Raw genomic sequence first — 27,956 nt, 5'->3', positions numbered from 1 at the left:
TTTTATATATAGCTGACATATCTTGATATAGAAATATTCAAGTTGAATATCTTTGCTGTCATACAGTATGTGATTTCTCAAGAATAAAATGACATAACAGCGGTCAGTGGAAACCAAAATTATCAAAAGTCTTTTCTTTTTTTTCTTTCTTTGAGCAATGGATATATTCATGGAAGCTACTTTGGGTTGTTTCCCTATTCACAAAGGCTCACCACAGCAAGTAGGTTGGACCTGATGGTCTTCCTGATGCAAAAGAATTTGTTTGTTTGTTAGGTGAGCGTGGAAACTACCACACTGTATAATTATGACTTTTGAAAAAGCATGTGTGGCTGTATGTGGGTAAAAAACTGAGCATGAACTCACTGCTTAGGATGTATGGGTTCATATGACATGTGCCCAACAACTAGACTGTCACATCACCCATATTATAATCTCAGAAAGTTTAAGATTTACCCCGGACTACTTCAAAGCTACAACATGACCAAAAAACTGATCTGGTTATAATAATTAAAAAAAAAATCCCACTTCTTCTCAAGTCCCTCAGGACCACCAGCATGCCTCTGGGACACAATTCTCCATTTATTGACTTGAGTTTAAAGTGCTCCCTCCTCAAACACTGTAAGGGTTCCTCCTGAGTAGTGGACACAGTTATAAACATCTATTTCATTTATTTGCTTAAATGAACAAAGTTTTGCACATTACAGTTGCCATTTTCACTCAGTCATAATACAAAGCCTTATCCTGTTGCCTTCAGTGAGCTGCAGGTACAGTAAACATGCACATGAATACAGATTCCCCTTTGAGGACATACATATTGTAAACAGTGTTTCTAAACAGCATTAATTTAATCAGGCACAAACGATTTGTGTTCATTAGCCATCAGTGTTTTAGTGTTTCAACAGGTGGGCTGCTCAAGGTGAGTGACAGTCAGATATGATCAAAGGTAGAACTGGACTAGTGCAGCCTTGCGACACACAGGAAATGAGCACAGATGACTCTGTTTGGACTCTGTCCTCGGTGACATGCTGCACGGCCAGATATCGTTGAAGCTCAGAAACAAATCGCAGGACTCTAATCGACTTAAAAAAAAAAAAAGAGCCCTTCAATGCTTCAAGGGTGCTGGATAATCTTAAACATAGCTGTACAGAGTGTAGATTGAAAGTGCTGTTATGAGCCACACATCAGATTCAAGGTAATGATTTGATCTTTTCTCTTTTGCCTTCAGTGGCTGCGAGCGCTGCACTCCAGCAGGCAGAGCTTCAACATTGTTTTTGGAGAGTGTCCTTACTGCAGTAAGGTATGTGTGTGCCTCACAGTGTGACTGACAGCTGCCTTCAGAAAGCCCTCAATAGACATTCAGCTTATTAATTAGCATGCCTCTATACATCCTGTAGCCTTTTCTTCTGCCACTGCGCTTTCAACAATGTGCTGCATTCATACACTTTGACTGAAGCTACTCCTCGTCTGATAAAGGAGTAAGCGTGTGATACTGCGTGTCTGTGAATGCAGCTCGCCACCGATTCAAAGTCAAAGACTGTTTTATTCGAGCGTGTGAGTTGCAGTCAGAAACGAGAGCCCACTTCATCTTTTTATCATAAAGAAATCTTTCATCGCATGTTTACCTTTACAGAACATCTAATAGGCAGAATAAACTGAGGCTTGTCCTTCTATTTCAGCCCATCACTGTGAAAATGGCAGCCCAGAAGTCCTGATGAGAGGCTTTGTGTTCCCGGCTGCTCCATCTCCACTTTGGGAAGGAGCTTTGAAAGGAGTTGTTAAAACTCGTAGATCCATTAGCTCCTTAAAGGGGCTTCAATGTACTTTGGCAAACTCTGACAACAGCAAGCAGTAAAAGAAAGGAGCCCAGAAAGAGGAACCAGGACATCAGCCATTCTCTCCATTGGGGACCGGCTTCAGGACTTGAGTTTTTGGGAACAGACTCTTCCCATTTACCCAAAGCATCTCTGTAGTAGAGCTGGCTATCCCAGTACTTTGGATGGCTGTACACCGCTCTCTGGTGTGTGTGTGTTTGCCTGTCCATGTCACGGTTCGCTCGCTCTTCTTCTCTCCTTTGTGGGAAGACTCGGCGCTCCATTCTCGCTGAGATCAGGGGCACGTCATCTGTTTTGCTGCTTGTCCTTGTGGGGTTAAGTTTCTGTTAAAGAAGGTAATTCAAGTGTGTGCACTTTGAAGCATTTAGGTGTCAACTTTCAATTCTGCTTTTTCTTTGTAACCTTTAGAAATCTGGAGGAACAACCTAACTGAAGAGTCTACAGCACATCGTAAAGATTTAGTCAGGTGTAAATAGTTGTTTTGTAGCCTTTAGTGTAAAACAGGTTCAAACTGCCCAAGCTGTGGCCTCACACCTGTTTGGGTTGAGCTCTGGGCCTTACTGGAGGACTTCTGAGATCACGTGCAGCAATGGGTTTGGGCCTTTCTTCCTCTTCCTCACTGTCAATGTCTTCATAACTGCACACAGGCCTTTGCCTCGGGGACCTTCTGACAGCAGGGAGAACTTCTTCCTTCTATATTCAAACAAATAAAAGGCAGTTTGACCAATCAGGAACTTGATCATTTATTTGACAGTGAAATTTAGTATTTTAAACAGCCACAGCTCTCAGGTGCATTACAGGTAGAGGGATGAACACATCAAAGTACAACATCTAATGGCAAACGCACAAGAACCCAGGGTGCTGTGTTGTCTGCACTGTTCCACCACTGATTTTTAGCTGTGGGTAACCCCTGCCTGTCCAGATTCATAATAAAACAAAAACACTAGCCAAATTATTCTTCATCTTCATAACGTGCTTATAGTGGAATCCATAGGGGACAAAATCCACTAACCAACCAATCGAGGCAGCAGTGAACAGCTCCTGTTTTATGAGGTAAAATGACTGTTTTTGTCAGTGGAGGCTGGTGGAGTGTAATGGCTTGTCTGACAGCAGGTAAAGCAGTAAGAATGTTCTAATGTTGGCGTCTACTTAAACCCATATTGGTTCTTTGAGGTGTGTAAAATCTGTGCCTGATGACTGTGTCCACAGCAGCGTGAGGTTTTAGATTCAGGCTCTTGTCTGTGTGGGAGATCACTTCAAAGAAACCAAATTATAACCTGCTGAGTGAAAACAGTTTACCCACGTATTACTTTTAACACAGAGAAATATACAACACAGTTCTGCAGCTCCTGACTGAGAAACCAACTGCTTTTATGCATGACCTGCAATATTACACATCGTACGTCTCCTGCTGATCACTCTGTTTTAACAAAGTGCCTGTGACAGATATTTGAATGTCATTCTGTCTAAAAATACTAATTTTTTGATCCATTTTGTGTAAATCTTCCAGTGTTTCACCTTGAATATATTACACGAGAAGTTTGTAACTTCATTTTTCAGATTTTTTTTTTTAATGCAGTGTGTTTTGTGTGCAAAGGTCTTAAAAGTAGCACAAAGGCTGAAAAATGCTGGACAGTAATTTACTGTGAGTTTGGATGCCTTGTGGTGTTCATGTCATCATCATGTACACACAGAGGTGCAACATCAGGTCAGTCAAAGCTGACCTCATCATTAGGTTAACTCCGGCTTCAGCTGTAGTCTCTGATCTTTCTTTTAGACACTTTAGCAGGAAGCAGAAATGTCACACAGTAAACTGTTACACAAGCTTCTGAACCCTTCTGATTTAATATTCCAGTGTATTTCAAATCTAGTTTCAAAGTTATCTTTGTATTTACAAGAGATGTTAAAATGGGACTCGGGTTATGTTGTCTCAGCATACTGTTGCATAAAGGGTGACAGTTAAGGTGTTTGAGGCCTTACCTGTTCTGACAGAGGTTTATTGATGGGTGGTCCTCTGATGTAGCGAGCTGGCACTGCTTTGGACTTTGCCCCTTCATGGACTTCATCGTGGTCCTGTAGAGGTGCAGCTTTGGCTCTAGAGATTCCGCTCGCTCCTCCTGCTTTCTGCTGACGGAAACAAAAAGCAGTTTTATTATCTATGTGAGGCCGACACGACTGCTTTCTAACTGACCTCATTTCAGTCACAACATTATCTGCGAGCTTATTTCTCCTCCTTTAATGCAACGCAGCTGGAGGATAGATTGGATCAGATATGAGATCCTGCCTTCTTCAGTGTACGAAGCTATACAGTGCAATTTAGTTCAGTGTTCTGCGTTTACTTCACCGTGTGTCACCTGCTAGCAGGAGAGCTAACATAGCATTAGCTGAAGCTAGACAAGCATCAGCAGTTTGTCTCAGATGAAGGTAAGGCTTTCACTGTCCACTTCCTCATCTCAGCTACTGACTCTCACTCATTATGTTTGGTTTGTTTCTTTTACTGGACTGTTACTGTTGTCAAGTCCAAAATAAAATACTCAAACTCAATACCAATATCCAGGAGAATACACAGTCACATTTTTCATGTTACACATAGGCAGAACTGATAATATTTGCTGCCTGATGCCAGCACCAACATTATCACTACAAAAGTTGCTGCTGAGTCCAGATTCTGTGTGAAGCCTCAGTCTAAAGGCCATTTCCTCTTTGCTCCTATGTCTTTTAATGTCACGTGAAATCTCTTTACCCCATAAGCCCATCTTTGAACTGTCTTCCTTAAATAAAACTTTGCCTCACTACATAACTATAATCCTCCATAAAATAATTCCATATTTATCCAACACTAGTGGCAAATGATTGTGTGAACATACCCATTCAGTGGCCTTTATCTCAGCTGACATTTACTCTCCTCACTAAACCGCCTGTAAATGGCCACTTCTGTTTAACTAGGGATCAAACTGGCCAGCACTTTAGCATGGAAATTAAATGACACAAGGAGAGGAGAGGAAATCAGGAGCATAATTGGAGACACCCTGTGCTCTGTAGTGTGTGTCATCAGCTCCTTCAAATTGGGCCGTTGATAGTAGGGGGGGTCAAGAAGTTATTCTGTTAAATTGAGGCAGAATCGCAGCCCTCCAGCTTCAGACCTGACCACCTCTAGTTCACATGCTCGTTGGGGCAGGTTAGCCCTCCCTTTCACTGCTGTCACAATTTAGCACTCAGGGTTAAGAGACTGAGCTGGGGAAATGAGGATCTTTGTGGCCAAACACTTAAGTAGTTGAATGTTGACTGAATGGTAAAATTCTGTCAATTATCACCAGTCTTAGATCTAATTTTTTTGGTGTATTCTCAGCTTCTGTGTCATAGTAAATATTCTCCAATGCACGAGAAACATTTTAAGGAGGGCCAGTCAATGGTGAGTGTAATCAGACCATCACATCACAAAGATTCCCACTGGGGTTAAAGCCAGCAGTCTGTGGTGGTGAATCATACTTTCATAATCTGCCTGACGAATCCTGCCGTTGTCATCTTGGAATACGCCTGTGCCTGTGAAGTGACCACACCCACTGAGAAAGTGAGCTGCTATAGACAGATGTCTAACTGAGCCAACATTTCAGTAAGAAGCCAAATACCTACTGAAGGTGGGTTCACAGGATTTCAGTGCATAAAGGAAAAGATGTCAGTGGTGCCAAATTTTTTCCACACCATCTCACAGGTTTTGAGTCCTCACCTTTTCCTTGGCTCGAGGATCTTTGGTGGGCGATTCCCCTGCAGCTCCCTGTGGCTTGGACAAATCAAGTCCTCCCCTGACAGCACTGCCCCACAGGTTTTTAAGATACTGGTAATCGGGTTTCTCTTGGTAGCCCAGTTTGTTCACATAAAGGAGGAATTTGGCCACCTCATCTGAAGACAGGAGCAGAGTGGACATCAAGAATCAGATATGTTAAGTGATACTGATAGTGATTTGATTAAATCTGGTTTGATTTTTACAAAGTTACTATTCCAGAAAGTGTGCATCTTCAGAAAATGAAGCACCCTGTATATTTTTGAGTGTGTGTGTCTATGTGTGTGGTGGTATCTCTCCGCAGAGGAGATCAAGCGAGCACGTGGCTAAGGACCTGCATGTGTGGAAGTGTCATACTCAGTCAGTCCTGATGCATCACACACTGGCCAGGTGACATGTCTGGCACATACTGCAGTAGCACGGTGTCACTCTCTCTCACACACACACACACACACACACACACACACACACACACAGGGTTGATGCATACCCCAGCTCTTATCTGTGGCGGGCAGCCGGGCTTTGTCAGCAGAGGAGAATCTAGTCCCAACCATACATCACACACCGAGCCATAGCACAGGTGTGACCTCTCCTTATAAAGAGGAGAGATAAAACACGACTAACTTTGAAAGGCATGTCAATGGGACAGCTGTTTAATTGCTACGAAGTTATTCTGGAGCTTCAGGTGAGAGAAAAGGAGACAGAGTGTTTTATTCTGGGTGGGACAGTTTCATGTAGCCTGGACTGTCACAGCCTCGTCTCTTCTTATAATCCAGTTTAAAGATTGTCTTCACTTCAGGCATTTTTAAGCCAAACTAAGTTTAGCCTCTTCATTGAGCTCAGCAAATAACCACACAGCTACACCAAGTTTATGTGTCACGCGTCATCATTTTCACTCAGCTAGCAAAGGATTTTGCACTCTTCGCATTATTAACATACTGGAATCTTAATTTACGATGGGAATCTAAGGTCACAACACCATACTGTAAATATTTGGCCATGCCGCTTAATCTTTGAAGTCAGGAGTATAAAGTCAAGCAGTTAGCCACACAATTTGCCTACACAGTGCGTAAAAGTCACCCACACTGTGCTGACTCAGTTCTTGGATCAGATTCCAAGCAGCATGTGGAAGAATACAGAAACACCTGTAGAGTTGGGCTGTAGCTATATTCCATTAGACCTGAACTTGCCTTCAGTATATCTCTATAAGTAAAAAATCTTTGAAATAGTCCATTTGTAGAGGAAATATGAGTAATGACATCATTCTAATGACTAGAAAAGTCGTCATCTTAGATATGTTGTTTCTACATTAACACGTACTGATTTAAAAAAATAAAGAAGTGCTGCTCTGTCTAATCTTGTATTCTTATTAACAGAGACTCTCAGTAAACCCAGAGCCCAAAAGAAGATTTTTCTCTTCCCCTCCAAAGGCTTGTAGTTGTACTTTCAAATTCTCTCGTTAACCTGAGAAGTGGAGAAGTTGTTCGCTAACCTGAAGATGCCCTTTGGCCTTGGCTTACCTGTGCTGGCTCCGCTCACTGACAGCTGCTGGACTGAATGTGGCAGATTATCCATCAGTCTGAGAGAAGAAGTGAAAACAGAAGAGGTGAGAACAGAAAAGATCTGAGAGATGGACTCGGGCAGAGCAGAAGAACGAGTTGAAATGAAGCCAAAGCACACAACATTAGTTTTTCTCACTCTGACATCAACTACACACACTCAACATAATTATTAGGAGTAGATTATGTATGCAACACTGCTGTGGAGTACATTCCATATATATCTAGCCTCATATCAGACAGAGCTGTTAAGTCATTACACTCTTATTTGCACTTGTAGTCTTTGTTTCTTTTTAATTAAATTTAAAAAGAATTAATGGAAACTTTAAAAGACCATAAAAACCTGGAGAACTATTGCTGAAGACCTCATTAAAAATTACAAGAAAGTCTTGTCTTATAGAAAGCTAATTATAAGGAAATTCTGGGTGGCTCAAGACTTTTGCACAGTACTGAAGCAGAGGAGACTTGGCAGCCACCCTAGCATGAATCCAAGCTCCAATCAAAATGAATGAGAGCTCCATAACTCTAAAAGCGCACAGTAAAATCTGCCCTCAGGTATAACTTCAACAACAGACAAGAAAACTTATCCTGTTTAATGAAATACGCTCAAGCAGTGTCCTGTAAGCGAAACAGACTCAAAGCTTTGATATAATTTTACCACTCCTTAAACCAGACAGGTGGACTGGGTGATGTCTGGGTGGACATCATTAAAACAGACTACACCTGTGCTATGCTGCACATGCTTCTTTAAGGCAGAAACAGGAAGAAAGGTAGTAACGATTTATAGTTATGTTAATAAGTGAAATTCCAGTATCAGACTGTGTGTGTGTGGTACTATATGTTGTACTGTTAGAGCAACAGATGCTGCAATGCAATTATTATAATTTAATTTCACTACAGAAATCTGCGACGTCAGTCAACAGCTTTTCATGGCAATAAAGAGACTCTAATCCAGAAAAAAAGGTGTTTAAAATCTTCCATCCTTCTGTAGAGAGTACCCGGATACACGTTCAGTCTCAGTTACTCCCTACCTGGTCTTTGCCTCCTGGACCTGAGTTGGATTTTTGAGGACGTCGTCCCAAGGCAGAGACCCACATAACCAGTGAAGGAGACAGAAACCCAAAATTTGGAGGTCACCACGTCTAGATGCCGCTGTAGAGGAAGAAAAATGAGATGATGGTGACGGTGCAGTACTGCTAACATAATTCCATAAAGACAATTTAAAGAAGATAATGAAAAAGTAGAAGCACGTAAGTCAGTAGTTAGAAAATATTGCTGTTTGTCGTTCAATCAAATAGTTGGGGTTTTTTTTCCTGTAGCATAGCCGAGGTTGGACACAAGTACTCTTAAATTTTGAGGTTAAAGCTAACACAGTAGAAATCAATCAAAAAGGCTGAAGCACAGATACTAATTCTTACACTGTGTCATCTGTCAGTGGGTTATTTTGTTTGGCCAAACAGGATGGAAACTTATCAAGACAAGAAAGTGTATATCAACTAGATTCCTCTTTTCAATTATAGTCTCTATGTGAGATTGAATACTGTGTTATACCATCATGATGACTTTTTGGTGGGTGGGTTCAGCTTCTACTTCCAAATGGACTTGTGTAGCTTCCCACACTTACTATGATTAAAAAACCCCTTCTGGAGTATTCCTGCTGACTTATTTGGTCATTTTTTTCTTTAGGATCTTTAAATGAAAAAAAAAAAAAAAATACCTGTGCGTCATCCAGACACTCAAAGTAAAACTTCAATGACTGGTTGTAACACACATCTCAGTTCAAATCACTACCACATGTTACAGAAGTCAACAGTAGTGTACTGCTCCTCCAGTCTGCTAACAGAAACATTGTTTTGTTTTTTTTAAATGGTGGAACTGATTTCACTTTAGTCTGAAACTGGTGGGAAAGTGAAAGGCAGATCACAGGCTCTCTATATAAAAGTCTGTATTTAAAAGATGGACACAGCCACCATGACATCACCCAATTGGTTTCGGACTCCACATCTTTAAGCACCAACACTAGTGGTTTGACTGCAACATGTTGGTTTTTTGAAGCCAAAAGTGACACATGGTCAATCAGTGGGACATAACAGACTGATTACTAGAATATATTCATCAAAACTAAAGGACAAGCTTCCAGGAAATATTGTTTGTCTGATAGACTGCTTAACTACAGACACGAGAGCACAATCCAGTGAAGTGACTTAAATTAGCAGAGTTGAAACCCTGCAGGGGGCACAGCCGGCTGTGTTGGCACACCTGATAACTCCAAGGTGAGACATGAAAACTATTTAAAAGCTCGTACCCTCAACAGTTGTTATCAAGGAGGAACCAATCTAAAGAGTACAAAATATGCGTCTCACACCAGACTGTAAAAATGCTTTACATTGCTGGTAAGCTCGGCATTTAAACATTGGAGTCTGTGGGGACTGACTCCGTGTTCAAGCCTGCCTCAGATGGCTGTCAGAGGAATTGGAGTTCTGGCGCTTCCACACTGGCTTCATTTTTTAGATGGGGCGATCGTGGCTCAAGAGTTGGGAGTTCGCCTTGTAATCGGAAGGTTGCCGATTCGAGCCCCGGCTCGGACAGTCTCGGTCGTTGTGTCCTTGGGCAAGACACTTCACCTGTTGCCTACTGGTGGTGGTGGTCAGAGGGCCCGGTGGCGCCAGTGTCCGGCAGCCTCGCCTCTGTCAGTGCGCCCCAGGGCGGCTGTGGCTATAATGTAGCTTGCCATCACCAGTGTGTGAATGGGTGTGTGAATGGGTGGATGACTGGATATGTAAAGCGCTTTGGGGTCCTTAGGGACTAGTAAAGCGCTATACAAATACAGGCCATTTACCATTTTCCCAAAGGAAAAAGTACTATAGCTTACTAGGGTATATTAGACTTAATAGTTACTATATACAGTAATGGACTTCTGTACATTTTACATCAGATTAAAACTTTGGGTGTAAGATTCGGATAATTATTTATTAAAAGCAACACATTTTAAATGAGAATAAGAAAGAAAAGTATGTTTCTGTGCCCCCTTTTCCCTGTTCATGCCCTATCGGCCCCCCTGGCTAAACTTTGCTAGATCCGCCCCTGCACAGTTACCAGCCGTCAGCTGTAGAAAAAGATCCTGGTGTAGAAAGTAAGATTAAATAAATTCTAACAACAGCTTATCAAGCTTAAACGTGCTGCTGTTGTTCAGCCGCTGGTTTCCTCTTTCTGGTGCAAAGTGGGCGATAAACTAACAAGAGAGACGGACTCGCGACAGAAAAGCCGATCAGCTGATCATTGATCAGTTTGACGATTGAAGTAGCAGCAGGAGAGGGAGAGAGAGAGAGAAGAGGCAGATGCTCCATATATCGGTTGTTAAGCTTAATGCAGGGAATGCTTTACAAATATTCAGAGATGAACTTACACACTTGTTTTACTTCTCTCTGAGAGAACTTCCTCGGAGATGAAATGCCAGATTGCTAGCGAGGCTACAAATACACACAGCCGCTCTATCACATGAGCACACTGCTCCGACGTGCTACGGTTATGAGCCGAGTTACGCCATGTCGCAAGTTTTTTGATGTGCTTTTTTGATATTTAATGGATCGGATTACATTTTTTATTTCCCTCCGATATCCGATCCAGTAATTTACGTCAGTATCGGACCGATACGTAATATCGGATCGGTCTATCTCTACTATAGAGTACAATTAGAGCTGACTTTAAAGAACTATTGTTCTCAATATGTGCCTTAGACCTAAGAGTCCTGTAATCAGCCATCTCAGCACTGTAAATATCCCAACACAAAAAAGGTTTCCACAAACCATAACCAGGGATCTGAACGGCACAAGTTGATGTTAGGGAACTAAATAGATTTTACAAGTGTGGCTTCCCATGTACTAAAGCTTCTTTAAGAACAAGTCCAGACTGTGTTTGTGTCTTATTGTGGTTGTGTGTGTGACTGCATGAGTCTACATTAATGTGTGAGGTCTATCAATATTTAGCGACCAAGTCCATCCAGAGGGGTCGAGCCCGAGGGTTTTAGCAGCTCAATACTGTAACAGCCGCCACACGTCTCGGGAGAAATTACCTATCGACTGACTCCATCAGAGGGGAGAAATCTCCTCCCTGAGTCGCAGCCAGCATTGATCCTCTCCAGCCAATAGTCTGGTCTAAGGAGGAAAGCGTGGTCACTGGCACAGAAGACCACATTATGTGGGATGGGAGGGCAGTAATCTGACAACATGCAAATTCTTGAAATGTAAGTATTCAAATGTACGAGTGCAAGGTTACATTTTCAAGATGAAGATGGGCACAGATCACCTATAAGTACTAAACATTTCAAGGAAACAGTGTTGTGTCTGAGTCAGAAACTGCAAGGCTAGCATAGAATACTAAAGTGGACCCAGCAGGAAGTCTAAATAATCAGTGAGGCTGGTCAGAACAGGAGTAGTGGTGAAAGACTGGATGTATAGGAAGGGGGTTGAGAAAAGAGGTGTTAGATAATGCCTCCCACCCAACAGCATGTGCCGTTTCTATGGAGTATTTAAGAACAGATTATATGGATATACCATACACACACACACACACACACACACACACACACACACACACACACACACACACACACACACACACACACATATTAGGAGTACAACGATACTCGTATCGATATTGAACCGTTCGATACAGTGCTTTCGGTTCGGTACGCATATGTATCGAACAATACAACATTTTTTATTTATTTTATCAACTTTTCTTCTGACGATGCAGTCTTTTTGAGTGCTCAGTGGATCTGCATTCGACTACTCTGCCTAGGCTGCACTGTCGAGTGCAGATCCACTGAGCACAGCGCAAGCTAGCAAGACAGAAGCTAAGAAGAAGAAGAAAGAAGAAGAAAGTGTACTTTATTGGTCCCCGTGGGGAAAATCCCTCTCTGCATTTAACCCATTCACTCAGTGAAGCAGTGGGCAGCAGTGTGTAGGGACGGTACCTTGCTCAGGGTAGCTGTTCAGGGGAATCGAACCCCCGACCTTCCGATCATGGGGCCGCCACTCTACCTACTGAGCTATCCCTGCCTTATCCCTGAGCTATCAAGCTTGTTGCAACATGACAACTGCCTCAATGCTACCCGAAATTGGACCTCCCCCACTCTCATTCAGATCTGGCGTTTGGAACCATCTTGGTTTTCATGTGAAGCATGACCCTGATGGTAAGCGCGTCATGGACAAAAGTAAAACAGTATGTCGGATGTGTCACGCAATGCTCAATTTGTGGGAACTAGTGCGTTAGCGCAGTTAGCTTGTTAACGTGTTGACGCCGTCCAGCCCCAAGCACGGGGCGATCCGCGGTAACTTGTTAACGGAGATTTGCCGCGTTATGGCATTAATGTCATTTTAACGAGATTAACGCTGACAGCACTAGTGGGAACACAACGAGTATCACTGCACATTTACACCGACATCATCCTAGTGCAAAGACAAGTGGAAGCAGACAAAAAAAACAAGCACGCATGCTACAAACTTTACCCGAGTCATTTAGACAGCCGTTTGGCCGCGTTAGCACATGATTCTCCTTATGGGGACCCAATCTGTTTAATATGCTGTTGAATATAGCCCAGAAGAAGCGTATAGTATAGCTTTTATTTTGGAAAGAGCCATTTCTCTCTAATAAACTCTCTTTTCCAAAGATGAGTGATTTCTCAATCAGATAGATTTATTTTTTTTATTTTGTTGTTTCAGCAACATTAAATTTAAAAACTGTACTTTTGAGTTAAAATATATATTTATAATTTTAATAAATGACAAATTGAAAAGGCATGAACATTTTTTTTGTATCGAAATAATATCGAACCGTGACACCAAAGTATCGAACCGAACCAAACCGTGAATTTTGTGTATCGTTGCACCCCTAATAAAAAAATAAATTAAAAAAAATTATAATAATATTATATATATATATATATATATATATATATATATATATATGATGCAGATACCATCTTTTCCACCTGTTTTGATATTTTTCAAACCTTAATGTTTGAGTGCTTGAGAACAGGTTCAAAGAAAGTGCACTCTGACAGCCTAATCTAGCAGCAGCTGACTCTGGTTTACACAAATGTTCCAGTCTCAATAAATTTGAGATTTATTGAGATACACACCCTGTGTACGGGTAGTCTCAGTCTATACAGCCTCCTTTTGAAAACCCCGGGAACTACTCTGACAGCTACCCAACTGTCTTTATCGATGTATACTAAGGTGTCAAAACTTGTCATTAAGGGTAAAGGGAAAGTTAACAAATTTCATCTTCATGGGGGAAAGGGTTAAAGAGTTCAGAATTTAAAATATTTTTTCACACATGATTTCATTTTTAATTTAGTCTTTGTTAAAATAAGCAAACCTGGGAAAGACGGGATATATTATAAAGTCCTAAATAAAGATGACTTCAATGACTTAAAATGGTAGAACCAGTCCTGACTAACATCTTTAATGGCTACTTTTTAAACAAAACAGATATGCACAAAGCCACAGAGAAAACAGAAGAAAGAGTAATCCAACATTTAAGAAACTGTCGTCATGTGCCACGCTTCATCTCAACAACTCTGATAACAAGAGTTAGATGCGTTTGCCCTTGTGGGTGTAAAGTGTGCATTAAGTCAGTGTTACACTGAGGCTGCCTATTGTTGTAAATAATTACACAGCCCTCCATAGATACCAGGAGCCAGCTGAAAGGGAATAAAGATGAAAAATACATGTGATACTGACACTAGAAATAAGTGTTGCAACTTCCAGAATGCTATAATAGATTAACAATTAAAAAGACAACAGCTACAGTAAGTGCTGCAGACCTTTGTGTATTCTGTTATCGCAGTTCAAAATAGCATTTTGTGTGTCTGCTCCTCTGTATTCATGTAAGCATTTCCCCTCATACTGTCCTCAACAGCACAAGACAGAACAGAGACAGCTGCATCTGAGTACATACCATCACATATAAACACTTACTCAACGGAAGATTGGACACAACATAAATACGCAAGTATCGTGCATACGTAGCATTCTCGGCATACACATGCATTCTCTACATGCTTTAGACAGGGAGGTGAGGAAGTGATGCTGTTGTTGTTAATTATCTCCTATTGTTATTCAGATTCTCTAAAGCATGCTGCGGTGTCACACTCTTAACCCTTCTGCTTCACAGTCTTGTCTTTCAGAGACGGTCTTCTGTCTGCCGACCACCCACCGAATGGCGGTAATTACACTATGTAACTCCAAGTTCATAGGCCGGCACTCGCGTTGCGAGTTCACCAAAGCTCACCATGGTAACCTGTCAACATCTTTGTGGGGATTGTTGCCATCAGGGCATAGAAGGGTCAAGCTCTTAAACTATATCTCCAAGAGCAGTCACATGTACTCTAACACTTACCGGTCCATCTAAGCAGGTATTAAATATAACAATATCTAGAATGTTAAGCATGTCGAATTTTTGTGTAGCTCGGGCACCAGTCAAAAAAAACAAAAAACAAAAAAACAAAACTTTTTTATTGCTGTTGGCTCTAAGAGTCGCTTGATGTTGTCACTTTACGTTTTTTCGGAGAAATCAAGTTTAACGAAGCGGAAACACCAAAAAATTTGTCCAACTTGGAAGTGCCCAAAAATGCAGTTCTTGGAGAGGTTGTTTGAGACTGGCGACAAAAATCGAGTCCAGTGTAAAATGTCAAACCACACACCATTAAAAAGCATGTTTACAGCCTGGTACAAGAAGTGGCTTTGGCTTCTATGGGTAGTTCCTTCCTTCAATAAACAGCTATAGACTATGTGCAACTTAGCATATGCTACTTCCGGTGGGGAAACTCCTGTAGGGCGCTTCGTTTCCGGTGTGATATTCGTGTCTTGTTTACGGTCGGGTTTTCCAAAAAAAGTCAACCAAATGGACGAATCAAGCAGCGATTTACATTTCTCAAGTTGTCTTGGGCATTTACCGAATATATCTGTAGATGATGTTCGTCGACTTGTCGATATTTTTCCCTCGTGCCTCAGAGCAAAAGAGAGAAAGGATTGAAATTTCTCAGTATTTGTATATAGAGTTCCCTCATTTATCGCGGATGTTATGTTCTAAAAATAACCAGGGATAGGTGTTTAAACACTCTCAAAGTTCAAAGCTTTGTTAAAAAAAAAAAAAAAAAAAAAAAAAAAGGCCATTATAGAATGAAACCAAAGATCAAAACCTGTTTTCAGTCCCAAACATTTATTTGAGAAATAAACCTACAGTATATTTGTTTTCCTATAAATAATAATGACAGATTTTAGAACTAATGAATTTAACTTTAAGCTTAATTGCTTAAATTAAGCTTAATGCACTTTATAATCCGGTGCGCGGTATGGTTAAAAAATAATAATAATAAAAATTAAAAAATTAAAAAAAAAAATACGGTAACTGCTACCTTCCTTTAAAATGTCCAGAAGTCCAACTTTTTGTGCGACGGTTAGCATCTTCCTCTGCCTTTTGGGTGCTACCGCAGGTGCCTTTGACGGTGCAAAACGTTTCGTCGACATTGTTGTGTTTGTTGGGGAGAAAACTTACAAACATACAGTACAGCACTTCAGAGTCACATTGCCAGTGATCGATGTAGCGATTCTGTACTGTACAGGAGAGCACGGCACGGAGGAGACTGACAATGATCTACAGCCGATCGGGACGCAGAACACAATGCTGAATGTGGATGATGTGTCTTCTGCATGCAGTAATGCAGTTCTGCTTGTGTTGAGTGATGTAAACAAACAATCGATCTACGCTCTTCAAACATCAAAATTGATCATTTGATTTTTTTATGACACAGCAATGGTGAGTGATTTTGGAGTCCACCTTCACCTTCCCAGGCCAGCCGAGAGATATAATCTCTCCAGCGTGTCCTGGGTCTGCCCCGGGGCTTCCTCCTGGTGGGACATGCCCGGAAAACCTCACCTAGGAGGTGCCCAGGGGGCATCCTTGTCAGATGCCCGAACCACCTCAGCTGGCTCCTTTCGATGTGGAGGAGCAGCGGCTCTACTCTGAGCCCCTCCCGGATGGCCGAACTTCTCACCCTATCTCTAAGGGAGAGGCCAGTGCTTGCTAGCACTTGCTGAAAACTCAAGACATCTTATTTAGATTAACAGGTGAGATGCACGAGTCGAGAAATCAATGAGAGAATTAACCGTCTCTATATCTAGCTTTTCTTTACAGTCTCCGGTCCTGATATGTGACCAGTTAATTATTCTTTGGATTTCTTTTCTAACAATTAAGTACCTGGAAAAGTTTGTAAGTACCAAACTAGAATGTGTGTTAAACTGTGTCTTGATTTTAAAAAAAAAAAAAAAAGCAAAAAAAAAAAAGCTTAAAGACAAAATATTATCAAGAAAGTTAAGTAATTTGCTTGCTAGATACCAACTAAAAAAAAAAAAAAAAAAAAAAATGTGGGAAAAAAACAGTATCTTTCTTTCTGCTGCGCCTTCTTTTCCCTCTTCTAAACATTTTACAGTTGACATGCTTTTCATGTGATAGTTTTTGCTGACAGGACACAATCTGAACCTCTTTCAATTATCGATTATGCTGATAGAAACTCTCCCATGTAGATTAGGCAGTCTGACCAATGCTAACTCACAATATTGAACCGGTGGGTAGTGGAGTTGGTCGGTGTGGAGCTCACAGGGGTTATCTGTGACTTGCTCTAACCAAACATCAAAGCCCTTAATTAATGGGGGGATGAAAACACGATGCAGGTTATGACTTTAGCTAATTAGGGAATTGTTAAACAGAGATGGTGCTGGGGAATTCAGCAGGGGCCGCGGATGGAGAATCGATGGTCAATGAGGAAAGGGAGCAGGTAGGCAATTTGCCAGTTAATGTGTTCCCAATACCAGCAAGGAAGCCAGACGGTGCTGAAGTGGACACTACTTTACATCTATTGATAAAGACGGAAAGAATAGATATTATAGTAGCCTTAGTAAAGATAACGTAAAGCACTTTGTGAATTTTGAACACCTTTCATTCTAAGTTGTAAAATCTGACATACTTAATCAAGTTAATGTCTCTGTTCTGGTAGTTTGCATTAGAAGACCATATCTGAAAGTTAAAATGAGGTAGGGGGCATTTTTCAGTCTTTGTTCATTTTACTGTCAGTATCATGGAAACTTTCCTCATTATTTTAATGAAAAAATACATCTAACAACAACAACAACAACAACAACACCACAAATAATGCGACTTCTACTACTACTACTACTAATAATAATAATAATAATAATACACTGTGGCCAGTAAAAACAAAATACATTTGTAATCAGTTTTTTTGATCAGTTTCAGGAGCACTAAAATATGATATTAATGATGTAATCTAGAGAAACGCTGATATCTAGCATTCATCTACATATTAGCAGACGAACGCTACATCTGCTAATATGTCAGAACTCTTTTTAACTAACTAAGAGTATTTTTTACTAACACATTAAGTAGCTCAATCTAATTTTCAATAATGCAACTTTGTTCATGTTTAACTGTGTTTCCATCACAGAAATGAGGGTGGCATTCAGGTATGATCGTTTTAGCCTCTATAAGAAGTCCCTGATCAGAATGTTGTTCGTTGGTCAAGCAAGCAATGCGTTTTAAGCATTATTATTCCACAGGCATTTTCAGAGAGACCGCAACATTTCTTTGTTTGTAGCTTGTGTGCAGCAATAGCCAGTATGAGGCCGCCAGCAGACAGACAAGTCCAGGATTTGTTGCCCATGTTTGCAGAGAATCAGATACAATAGGAATTTGGAGCATCAGACTTTTGATGCATCAGTGGACTAATTTGCTTAATCTTCTCAGGGCTTTGGCCCTGCTGTGGAAACAATTCACAGGACATTACACGGCAATTGGCAAAGTGAGGAAGATTGTTTCGAATCATCATAAGCTTCAGAAACTTTGCTGTAGGTGTGCAAGTGCGGACCACTTTAATTAATACTGACACAATTGCCCCTGTAATAAGCAGGGGTGTCTTCTTATAGCAATTTAAGTACCTGGTGGTATCTTATTTATCCAATTTCCATTTAAGTAGGCCAGTAATAATTATAATCTGGACTTAAGTTGAAGATCATCAAGCAAAGATGTGTGGAAAATGGTTGAGAATTCAATTTGCACAGGACTGCTGACTGTTAAGTGAACTGAACACTTAACGAGACAGAATGAGCCCCTTTGAATGTTGTACTCCATAAAAGTTACTGACCAAAACAAAGATGTATGGAGGCAAATGGACTGTGCAAATGTATGGTGAAGGTTTATTTAGCTCACCTACAAACAAGTTTTGTGGGTCATATATTCCATTGTGTGTAATTTACCAGGCACGTAAACCAACCATTAATATCCTGACATAAAATTTGAACATTTAGACAGGTTTTTATTTTCTGTTATGTTTAACTATTTAAAAAGTCAAGTGCTTACCGAGTCCTTTGTGGGCATCGATGCTGGTGTATTCGATGGTTCCATTATGGCCCTTCTTGGGGTTTTCCTTGTATTCTTTGTGGACTCCATCAGGGCAGTATCTGTAGGACAGCCCATAGTCTGCAAGGTAGACCTATAGTTCCCAACAGGACAGAAAAAAAAAAAAAAAAAAGTCTTCCCATCTTAAAGATACATGCGAGTTTGTGCGACGTCAACAGTTGCAGGAAAAAAATTGTGAAACCTTTGAAATGTTTTTCATTTCTGCATAAGCATTGCAATTGTCTCAAAATTAAGCAAAGCAGGAAAAGAAAAGCTGATTAAACTAAGTGAAAATAGTGGAGTTGATATACAGGGGGAAAACATCCATTACCATATATCTGCTTTCAACAGATAAGGTACAGTTTTTCCATTCTCCAAACATGACACTCTCTTTCAAACAGCTTTCTGGCTTTTCATCAATATCTTTAGCAAATTGCAGACAGCAGCAGTGACTTGAGAACAGTACTTTCACCTTCCAGTCATGACATGGATTATTTTATATTCTCCCAATGATAGACTTGGGTATCCTATAGATCCCTCTTCTTTAAAAAAAAGAAAAGAAAGGGCACCTCCTGAAAACTGTCAGACATTCACTAAAAACAGACTTTTCCCTTCTCACAGATATTTAATATTGGGTCATTGTGCTATCCTGGGATCTGCTGGAGCCAGTCGTCTAGCTTGGGGGTCACCACACTGAACACTCCGATTACCATTGTCACCACTGTTACCTTCACCCTCCACATCTTCTCGAGCTCTTCTCTGAGCCCTTGGTACTTCTCCAGTTTCTCGAGTTCCTTCTTCCTGATGTTGCTGTCATTCTGTATCGCTACATCTATTGTTATGGCCGTCAACCTCCGCTTGTCTACCACCACTATATCCGGTTGGTTAGCCATCACCATTTTGTCTGTCTGTATCTGGAAGTCCCACAGGATCTTAGCTTGGGTGATCTTCTTGACCACCCTTGGGGGTGTCTCCCATTTTGACCTTGGGACTTCCAGGCCATACTTGGCACAGATGTTTCTGTATACTATGCCGGCCACTTGGTTATGGTGTTGGTTATGGTGTTCCCCATTTGTTAGCATCTTGCACCCTGCTGTTATGTGCTGGATTGTCTCAGGGGCATCTTTACACAGCCTGCATCCGGCTTCTTGCCTGGTGTGATAGACCCCAGCCTCTATGGATCTTGTACTCAGACCTTCTTCCTGTGCTGCCATGATTAGTGCCTCTATGCCGTCTTTCAGTTCAGCTTTGTCCAGCCACTGGTGGATTTCTGGATATCAGCCACTTCCTTTATCTGCCGGTGGTACATACCGTACAGCGCCCTGTCCTTCCATGATTGTTCCTCTTCTGCTCCTCTTTCTTGAGGTTCTGCTACCTGAGGTATTCACTGAGAATGCAGCCAGTTGTGGCCATCTTCCTTATGTACTCGTGGATGTTCGTTGTCTCACTGTGGTACTGACACACACTAGCCCTTGGCCTCCTTCCTCCCGCTTTCCCAGCGGCCTCTTCGTGGTTCCCATTTGCCTGTGGGATTCCCAGGTACTTGTATCTGTCGTCAATGTCTGCAATGTTGCCTTCTGCTAGATGAAATTGTTTAACTGAATCCTCTACATCTTTTTTATAACTTTAATGAAACTGAGATGTTGTTTTGGGTTATATTTAAGATCAATGCAGTTTAAAGAAAATTAGCGGGTTTTATTCTCTCCTGTAACTGTACCAGGGATCTGCAGTGGACTGACCTGTTCAGGGTCCCTGTAACCCAGCATGAGGTTGGCAGCTTTAATGTCAGCATGGACGTACTCATTCTCATGTATGTACTCCAGTATATCCACCTGGCACAAGAATCAAAAGCATACAAAACAAGAATTTTATAGACAGACAGTAATGCAGTAAAACGAACGTTTTGGTAAAACGGGGTCATAATTTGTCAAACTGGCCTTTAACTGTGTCATTGATAGGCGATCAGGCTGCCTCAGCTTATTTATACTGGTATTATTGAACAGGTCAAAATATGATAATTATCTCACCAGTCTCTGTCCAAGCTGGAGAACAGTGGTCTTCTTCAGTTGGCCTCCACTGGACTCACAAGCTTTCTGAAGGTCACTTCCCAGTCGATCCATGACCATGAAACGATACCTGAGTGAGAGAAGAAAAGCTCAAACTCTTGTCCTAATTCTGACATAACACAACACCAGATTTACTAACGACCCACACCGAAACTGTACTTTGTATAAAAGACTATGACAGGATGTTTTATTTAAAACTGTGGAACAAAATGCCAAATAACTGATGCTCTTCATAAGATTCACAAACAAGAGTCATAATATAGCAAACAAAGATGAAAAATCAAATTAAAAAGAAAAATCAGAGAAAACAACAGAAAAAAATCTAATACTGACAGTGATGTGAAAAAAACCCCAACACGTTTTGACTAAAAGCAGATATTCTATTGGAAATAATTACTATAGTTGCCTTAATTCTAAGGCTAGATGGTTGAAATCTGATATTAAAGCAGATGACAGAGCTTTTAAGAAAGCACACGCAACCTCCCCTTCTTAAAATCAGTTTATCTGCTTGATTTTGTTTGTTTTTTTAAACTTTGGTTTTTATACATGTGGATTTCACACTGGTGCATACAATTTACTTGATATATGACAGCACAAATAAATACTGATGTCCACTTTACTCATGTGCAGAACACGAACAAAAGCCAGCTTGGCCTGGTTTCAAAAACCCCAGAGGTCCTTTTCCTTTACGTTCCAAATATTTTACCATTTTTAAGTTCTGCCCAAAGAGTCTACTTTAGAGCAAACTTCATGGAGCTAAATGATGAAAAAAAAATGACAGAACACAAACATGCTCTGTTTGTGTTTTGATGCATCTTCTGATTAGATTAAGGCTATAATACAGCCATATGCAGTGAAAATAATTTTTCAGTTATGCTTTATATTAAGGTTCTTGTAATAAGCATTAAGTCAAGAGGCAATTAATCTTTTTTATAAGTTATTAATATGTGTTAATAATCTATATCAATGTCAATATACGTCTCTAATTAGCTTCATGTAGACAGCGCACACATCATGAATAGACGCATGGAAAGGCAGAGAGAAAAAAATAGCTTCAAAACTGACACGAAGACCTGATCTGGTTTTCATAACTGAATGTAAAATAATTAATATAAAATATATATATATATACACAGTTATGTTACATTCGGTTATGAAACCAGACCCCCCCCACACACACACACACTTTTATTTATTTTTTTTAAGGAAAACATATAATACCAAATGTGTCAATTTCTACAAAATACTACACTCATTCCAGTTAGGACAGCTGCATTATTCAATTTAATAACATTAGAAACACGCTGCTCTTTCTTCCTGCTTTTTTTTTTACATTTATGAATCTAAACATAGCATTGTTCAAGTTATTTTCTCTTTGCTTAAAATTTGGTGGCTGCAAAAAAAACAAAACAATCATAGCAACCTATGAGTTAATCAAACCTATTAGTGTTGACTGTGTCAATACCTGAGGTTATTATACTCTGCAATTCCTGACCCCCAGTACGTCGGGATGCCCAGGAAGTCCAGCTTCTTGCTTCTCTTCCATTTTTGCACTGGAACAAGTTTAGGAACAATCACAGGTATGCATCTACACAAGGTGCTAACATGGAGCTATTGTGTCTGAACAAAAAAAACAAAACAAAAACTGAGCTCTAGGAAAAGTAGACAAATGTTTTGCCAAAAAAGAAAAAAAGATTTGTCCTTGTAAGTGTAAGAACGTGTGCATACAAATATCAATCTTATTGGGACTACAAATACACACACACAGAGGCCCCAGACAAAGCAGTGGGCCTGGCTCAGGGCTTGATGGCGGCTGGCCTGACTGGCTCTCAACCAGGCTGGCAGGTGGTCAGGGGCTCAGTGGAGGCCCGGGCATCATTACGTGTGAGTAGCTTCCTCTCCAAACGAAGGCGTTGGAGAGCTCAGACAAGCACGGAGAGTGGGGCCCAACTGCCACTGAGGTGCATGTTTGCTTTGGCTTATTATTAATTACTGAGCAGCACTCAGCAAAGCCTCTGAGTCTGCAGCCACTTCATCAGTCAAACGCTCTTGTGCTCCAGCGAGCTGCCGGGACACTGGACGGGTGGTGCTACTCACTGCTCTCGGGTTTGGCTGCCCTCTGGTAGAACTTGAGCTCCGAGAACAGGGAGCCATTCTCCTGGTACTCCTGCATGTATGAGCACACAGTATTAGCACAGTGCAGCTTTAACCAGTGACCATGCAAAAGTTAATTGTCTGTGTCTAATTCCAAAAGGTAAAATTGTGAAAAAGATTTGTGTCTCGGCCAGTGAGCATCATGTCACTTACATGCCTGTTTCAATGCTTTGTTTCCTGGTTGTTTATGTTATTATTCCTTATGTATCGGGAGAAATCATAAAAATACCTGGATGACACATGAATGTTGTCTAACTTTAGTCTCGCGAACCCATGTGAACAGCCCCGTGCAACTCTAAATGCTTTTTCTTTTTTTTAGCTCAAGTCCATGCCCAAACTTATGTTAACTGCAATTGTCACTGCGAAGATCTTTTAGAACTACTTCACACAGTTACACATACAATAACACTGCTAGCTGACAAATAGAATTAGAATAATAGCATTAGCTTAATTTAGTATCACAGCATAATAATTAATTGACTACTGATTGATTAATTGACTTATTGAGCTTGCTTAAGAGAGGGATTAGTTATTGTTACATCTCAAATTAAACAGCTGACAGTAAAACATCAAACAATATTTTCTTCTTCCCATTTATTTCACTGGAACATCAGGAAGCAACAAGAAAATTTAGCATGTATAGGACTGGTTCAGAACCCAGAGTCAGACCCTGACGAAATGGCAGAAGAAGTAGAGCCATGTAACATGAGGTGTACGGACAGAACCTTCTCATCCAGGTGAAAGGGGATGAGATGAAAATAAAGAAACCGTAAAAACTAGTATTTGTGATTGACTGTTTCCTAACTGGAAGCACACACCTCCTAAACTGTTGGTGTCGTTGAGAGTTTGCAATGCAACCAGCAGAGATTTCAGGAAGTTACTGCTCCCAGCCAAGACACAGTCCAGGACATAAGCCCTTTTAAAACCAAAATGTGTCAATATTTAAGCTCTGACTTTGGTTGGGATTTAATTGAATTTACTGTGCATTTTTTCTGTACGGCACATAGACAAACAGGCATTAATTAGACATCTCTGATTCCTGTTTCAGGTTTCAGAGCATCTTGGGGACACTAGTAAGTAAAGTAAGTAAAATTTTATTTATATAGCACCTTTCAAGATAAAAATCACAAAGTGCTTCACAGAAGCTAAAACCTAAAAATAAAAATCAACCAAAAGCAAGTTTAAAAAGATGAGTTTTTAGCTGTTTTTTTTTTTAAAGCGACCACGGAGTCCACAGATCTCAGGCTCAAAGGGAGAGAGTTCCACAATCTGGGGGCCCACAGTTACAAAAGCTTTGTCGCCTTTTGTTTTCAGCCTTGTGTTTTAGGCTGAAGACACTAATTCAAGTCCAAAGCATTTCTGCTTGCAAGTAAACAAAGAATGTGGCTTATGGCCTGTGCATTATTTTAGCATCTTTATTGAAGGGATAAACAGATAAAGATGCTGTCACCAAAGTTTTGTTCCCTTCACTATAGTCAAAGGAGCTTGCAAAGAAAAGCGTCTGGACTTCTTTAAGTTGCTTGAAGACGTTTCACCTCTCATCCGAGAAGCTTCTTCAGTTCTAAGGTCAAATGGTGGAGAGTCCCAGATATAAACCTAGTGGGAGTTTCCCCCCACAGAGGGACAAAAGGACCCCCTGATGATCCTCTAATCGCCTGAGCCAAGGTGTGAAACTGGGTGTGGGTCCCAATCAGCCAGAGTTTCGGGTGAGTTCATTGTGAAACCTGGCAACCTTCGCATGATAAGGTGGGGCCAGGTTTCACAATGAACTCACCCGAAACTCTGGCTGATTGGGACCCACACCCAGTTTCACACCTTGGCTCAGGCGATTAGAGGATCATCAGGGGGTCCTTTTGTCCCTCTGTGGGGGGACACTCCCACTAGGTTTATATCTGGGACTCTCCACCATTTGACCTTAGAACTGAAGAAGCTTCTCGGATGAGAGGTGAAACGTCTTCAAGCAACTTAAAGAAGTCCAGACGCTTTTCTTTGCAAGCTCCTTTGACTACGATGACCTGGATGACTGAGAACCTTCACAGACACCCTTCACTATAGTCCAATAACTGGCACAAAAAGGCGCACGTGTGACAACTTCCAAGCAAGAAGAACATGTGGATTCCATCAAAGGCCATTCTGTTAACACTAAACATTACTTCTTGTGCAAAGTTGGAGGAATCATCACACCGACTTTGGTTGCACTTTGCTCTCATGTTTATTTTTGGTCCATGTGCTTCCATGTGAGAAAGTCAGGTGATATTTGGTGAAATAGAAAATGAAAAAAAAGAGGAAACGTCATTTTGCTGTATAACAGTCTAGTCATTTAATATCAATAACCACAGTTACACCTGCTTTCTACTGCCAGCAGCATAGTGCAGCCACATTCAAGTATCACAGCATTAACGTGTCCCTGAAGGTGGACAGGTCAGCTGTGCGTGCAACATATGTACTCACCACTTTGATGACAAAGTCAGTGTCTGTGCCAACAGGTCTGTCAATGTCCTTGGAGGCTGAAACATAAAAGACAGAATGAAGACGAGACAACATAATTCATGGATGAGAGCAGGCCTCTTGGATCTTAAAAATATATCCAAGGCCAGAAGGAAATGTATACGAGTGTTTTCATCACTGGATTTGTGCATGTAAGCAGTTATCTGTTTGGAAGTAAAAAGATCTATACATATTAGAGGGACTGAAAAGTCAGTTTATAACAAGCATCAACATTTATGTTCCAGCGGTGCCTGTGCACCTAAAAGCTTGCCACTGAATTTTTTACAATTCTGGCAGTTTCATGGAATATTAGGATATTGCTTTAAATAAGATTTTGCATAAAATTTTATTTATTTTATATTTTTGCATAGATAAGCAATTATATTGGTTTACAATGAGGCATTCTGTCAGAAGTAAAACAAATATAAAAACATTTTAATTTCATCAAGAAATACAACATAAAGAAAAGAAAATTACACAATAAAAATCTGAAACATTAATAAATGTTGCGGTTTGTCAGCATATGACTTCATCCTCAATCTGTGTTTCCTGTCCTTGAATGTAGCACAGTCTACTGCCACTGGGAGGACCAGATTATCCTCCAGTCACACAAGAGAATATGGTGGTTGCCTGTATGGAATGAGCATGTGATCTCGTTGCCTTTGAAAAGGTTGCTTTGAAGATGGCGACCAGGTTTATGACCACTCACATTCAGTTGCCATCTTGTTGGTGCATTTTAAGACAGAGATACAACAGCAATAAGAATCACCCTGTTATAAGTTTGTTACTGAATATGGTCAAGTTGACAATTACATGCAATCTGTCTGTGACAATACAGCAATTAGCTGTGAAAAATCAACAACAATCACAAATCTGTTCGTCCTCAGTCAGTCTTTGCGGAAATTCAAAGACTCATTTTGGGCTCAAGTGCAATACACTGGCAGACTGTAGAGAGCTAGGGACAGGCCATCTACCTGCAGAGCGCATCTGTTGTCAGATTGAGGTAGTGTCCAAAGTATGTGACACAGCTGGTCTGTGGACAACTCTTGCATGGAAAAAAGCAGTTATAACATACAAAGGCTTGAAGTGAAACCATTGTTAAAAAAAAAAAAAAAAAAACGAAAAAAAAGGATCCACTACAGCAACTTGCTTTCTGTGCCTTTCATACTGTATTGTTTAAACTTTAATGATTTTTCAAGCTTTTTCTAGAAATGGAATGAGAGAAGCATGTCACCCACAGCTATGTGTTGCTGGGCTTCTGGGGGACTGCACCTCCATGGTTGAAAACCCCCTCCATAGGTGAATACCCATGAAGTGAATGATAAAGCACAAAACAGGGGTAGGCAACTCCAGGCCTCGAGTGCCGGTGTCCTGCAGGTTTTAGATGTGTCCTTGATCCAACACAGCTGATTCAAATGGCTAAATTACCTGGAGTTGCCTACCCCTGGCATAAAACAAGCTTTCGTGTGTGTGCATGTGTAGGTTTGTCATTAGACACGTTGCTCCTTACCAAGATAGATCAGTCCAAAGCCACCTTGCCCGATGATTTTCCCCAGCCTCCATTTCTTCTTATCAGTGTCTATTAGTATGAAGCCTTCTGGAAGAGGTTTGGGTAGCACCGGTTTTCGTGGAGGTGCCATAAAAACTGAGACTGTTTAAAAAAAAAAAAAAATTATATATATGAAAACATGTAACGCCCTGAAACCACAGAACGCTGTATGCCTATGAGGAAAAGGAATCAGGGCTGTTTATAGACTTACTCAAGAGCTCTGGAAAACCTCCAAGGGAGTTAATGACGCACTCACACGAGGCTGAAGCAGTTACTGAAAAACAAAACTAAAACAGCGAGTGTAGCTGACCATTATTAAAGTATAGTTCTATATTTCACAAGTACTTAACACAATACACACATAAAACGTTAACGACTCACTGACTGTGTATATCACATGGAGTTTTTGGTCAGCTTGAATGTTTGCTATGACCAACGGCTATCTAACAGTAGTAGAAACAGTTAGCTAATAACACAAGAACCCTAATAAAAAATGGAATGACAGCTGAATACAGCACAACGCAAGACCGATACAAACACTACAGTGTTGGCTAAAAGTTACTGGCAGAACTCCTCTGCAAAGACATTTACTGTTAGAAAACTTAATTAGCAACCTGCTAAACTCAGCTAATGAGAAGTTCTTCAGTATGACTCACGGGCTGAAATGTTCAGTAACCGCCGAGATGAAGAAAAGCCGCACGTCGTCCCTTCGGATTCTTAACTAAGAACACACCGATAAGTAATTTGAACTACGCTTTCCTCACTGGGTTCCAGCACAAACTAATGCCCTGTAAATTGGAAACAGAAACAAACCCCTTTTCACTTCCTGAACATTATCCCTCCCGCTACGCCACACAGCCAATTGCATGCTCCAAAAAAATCTCAACAACCAATAGGGACGCGAAGGAGGCGCGTAGACATAACGTAGAAATAATAATAATAATAATAATAATAATAATAATAATAATCGCAGCCTCTTTGTTTCATTTAAGTGGGATGATTCATAATACATACATATAAACATTGCTACGAGTACAATGTATGTATTCC

At 40.7% G+C, this 27,956-nt stretch overlaps 2 protein-coding genes across 4 annotated transcripts in view; one reads left to right on the top strand and one right to left on the bottom strand.

Moving 5' to 3' along the window:
* fancl (FA complementation group L) overlaps positions 1 to 8,907 on the top strand; it is a 40,900-nt gene extending 31,993 nt beyond the window's left edge. Inside the window, exons 13-14 of the mRNA XM_040044638.1 lie at positions 1,226 to 1,297; positions 1,677 to 8,907. Of these exons, the coding sequence (XP_039900572.1) occupies positions 1,226 to 1,297; positions 1,677 to 1,712 (108 nt within the window). The 3' untranslated portion in view covers positions 1,713 to 8,907. The remainder of the gene's footprint in view (positions 1 to 1,225; positions 1,298 to 1,676) is intronic.
* LOC120741656 (serine/threonine-protein kinase VRK1-like) lies at positions 137 to 27,734 on the bottom strand. 3 transcript variants are annotated; one of them, XM_040044635.1, is made up of 15 exons: positions 27,563 to 27,734; positions 27,118 to 27,193; positions 26,868 to 27,008; positions 25,322 to 25,377; positions 22,814 to 22,883; positions 22,182 to 22,269; positions 20,678 to 20,786; positions 20,390 to 20,482; positions 18,612 to 18,744; positions 8,204 to 8,324; positions 7,134 to 7,192; positions 5,560 to 5,732; positions 3,813 to 3,959; positions 2,367 to 2,525; positions 137 to 2,155 (listed from the first exon to the last, which is right to left on the bottom strand). In XM_040044635.1, exons 3-15 carry the CDS (start codon positions 26,995 to 26,997, stop codon positions 1,802 to 1,804), a joined length of 1,692 nt encoding a protein of 563 aa, XP_039900569.1. In that variant the 5' UTR covers positions 26,998 to 27,008; positions 27,118 to 27,193; positions 27,563 to 27,734; the 3' UTR covers positions 137 to 1,801. The 3 variants fall into 3 exon arrangements, with proteins under 3 accessions (XP_039900569.1, XP_039900571.1, XP_039900570.1); XM_040044637.1 differs by having other exon boundaries at positions 3,813 to 3,956; XM_040044636.1 differs by lacking the exon at positions 27,563 to 27,734 and adding an exon at positions 27,521 to 27,539.
* Between the last annotated feature and the right edge of the window lie 222 nt (positions 27,735 to 27,956).

Source organism: Simochromis diagramma, unplaced genomic scaffold (assembly GCF_900408965.1).
Source record: "Simochromis diagramma unplaced genomic scaffold, fSimDia1.1 OVJJ01000486.1, whole genome shotgun sequence".
NCBI classification, from domain to species: Eukaryota; Metazoa; Chordata; class Actinopteri; order Cichliformes; family Cichlidae; genus Simochromis; species Simochromis diagramma.
Note: the sequence above shows the minus strand (reverse complement) of the source record. Positions and strands in the feature narration are given on the sequence as shown.

Excerpts from the sequence above, each read along its gene's own strand:
- LOC120741656 (XM_040044635.1), bottom strand. The coding sequence starts at position 26,997 with ATGGCACCTCCACGAAAACCGGTGCTACCCAAACCTCTTCCAGAAGGC. Across the intron at positions 25,378-26,867 it reads CTTTGGACTGATCTATCTTG|CCTCCAAGGACATTGACAGA; the intron begins GTAAGGAGCAAC and ends TTTATGTTTCAG. Across the intron at positions 22,270-22,813 it reads GGCAGCCAAACCCGAGAGCA|TGCAAAAATGGAAGAGAAGC; the intron begins GTGAGTAGCACC and ends AACTTGTTCCAG.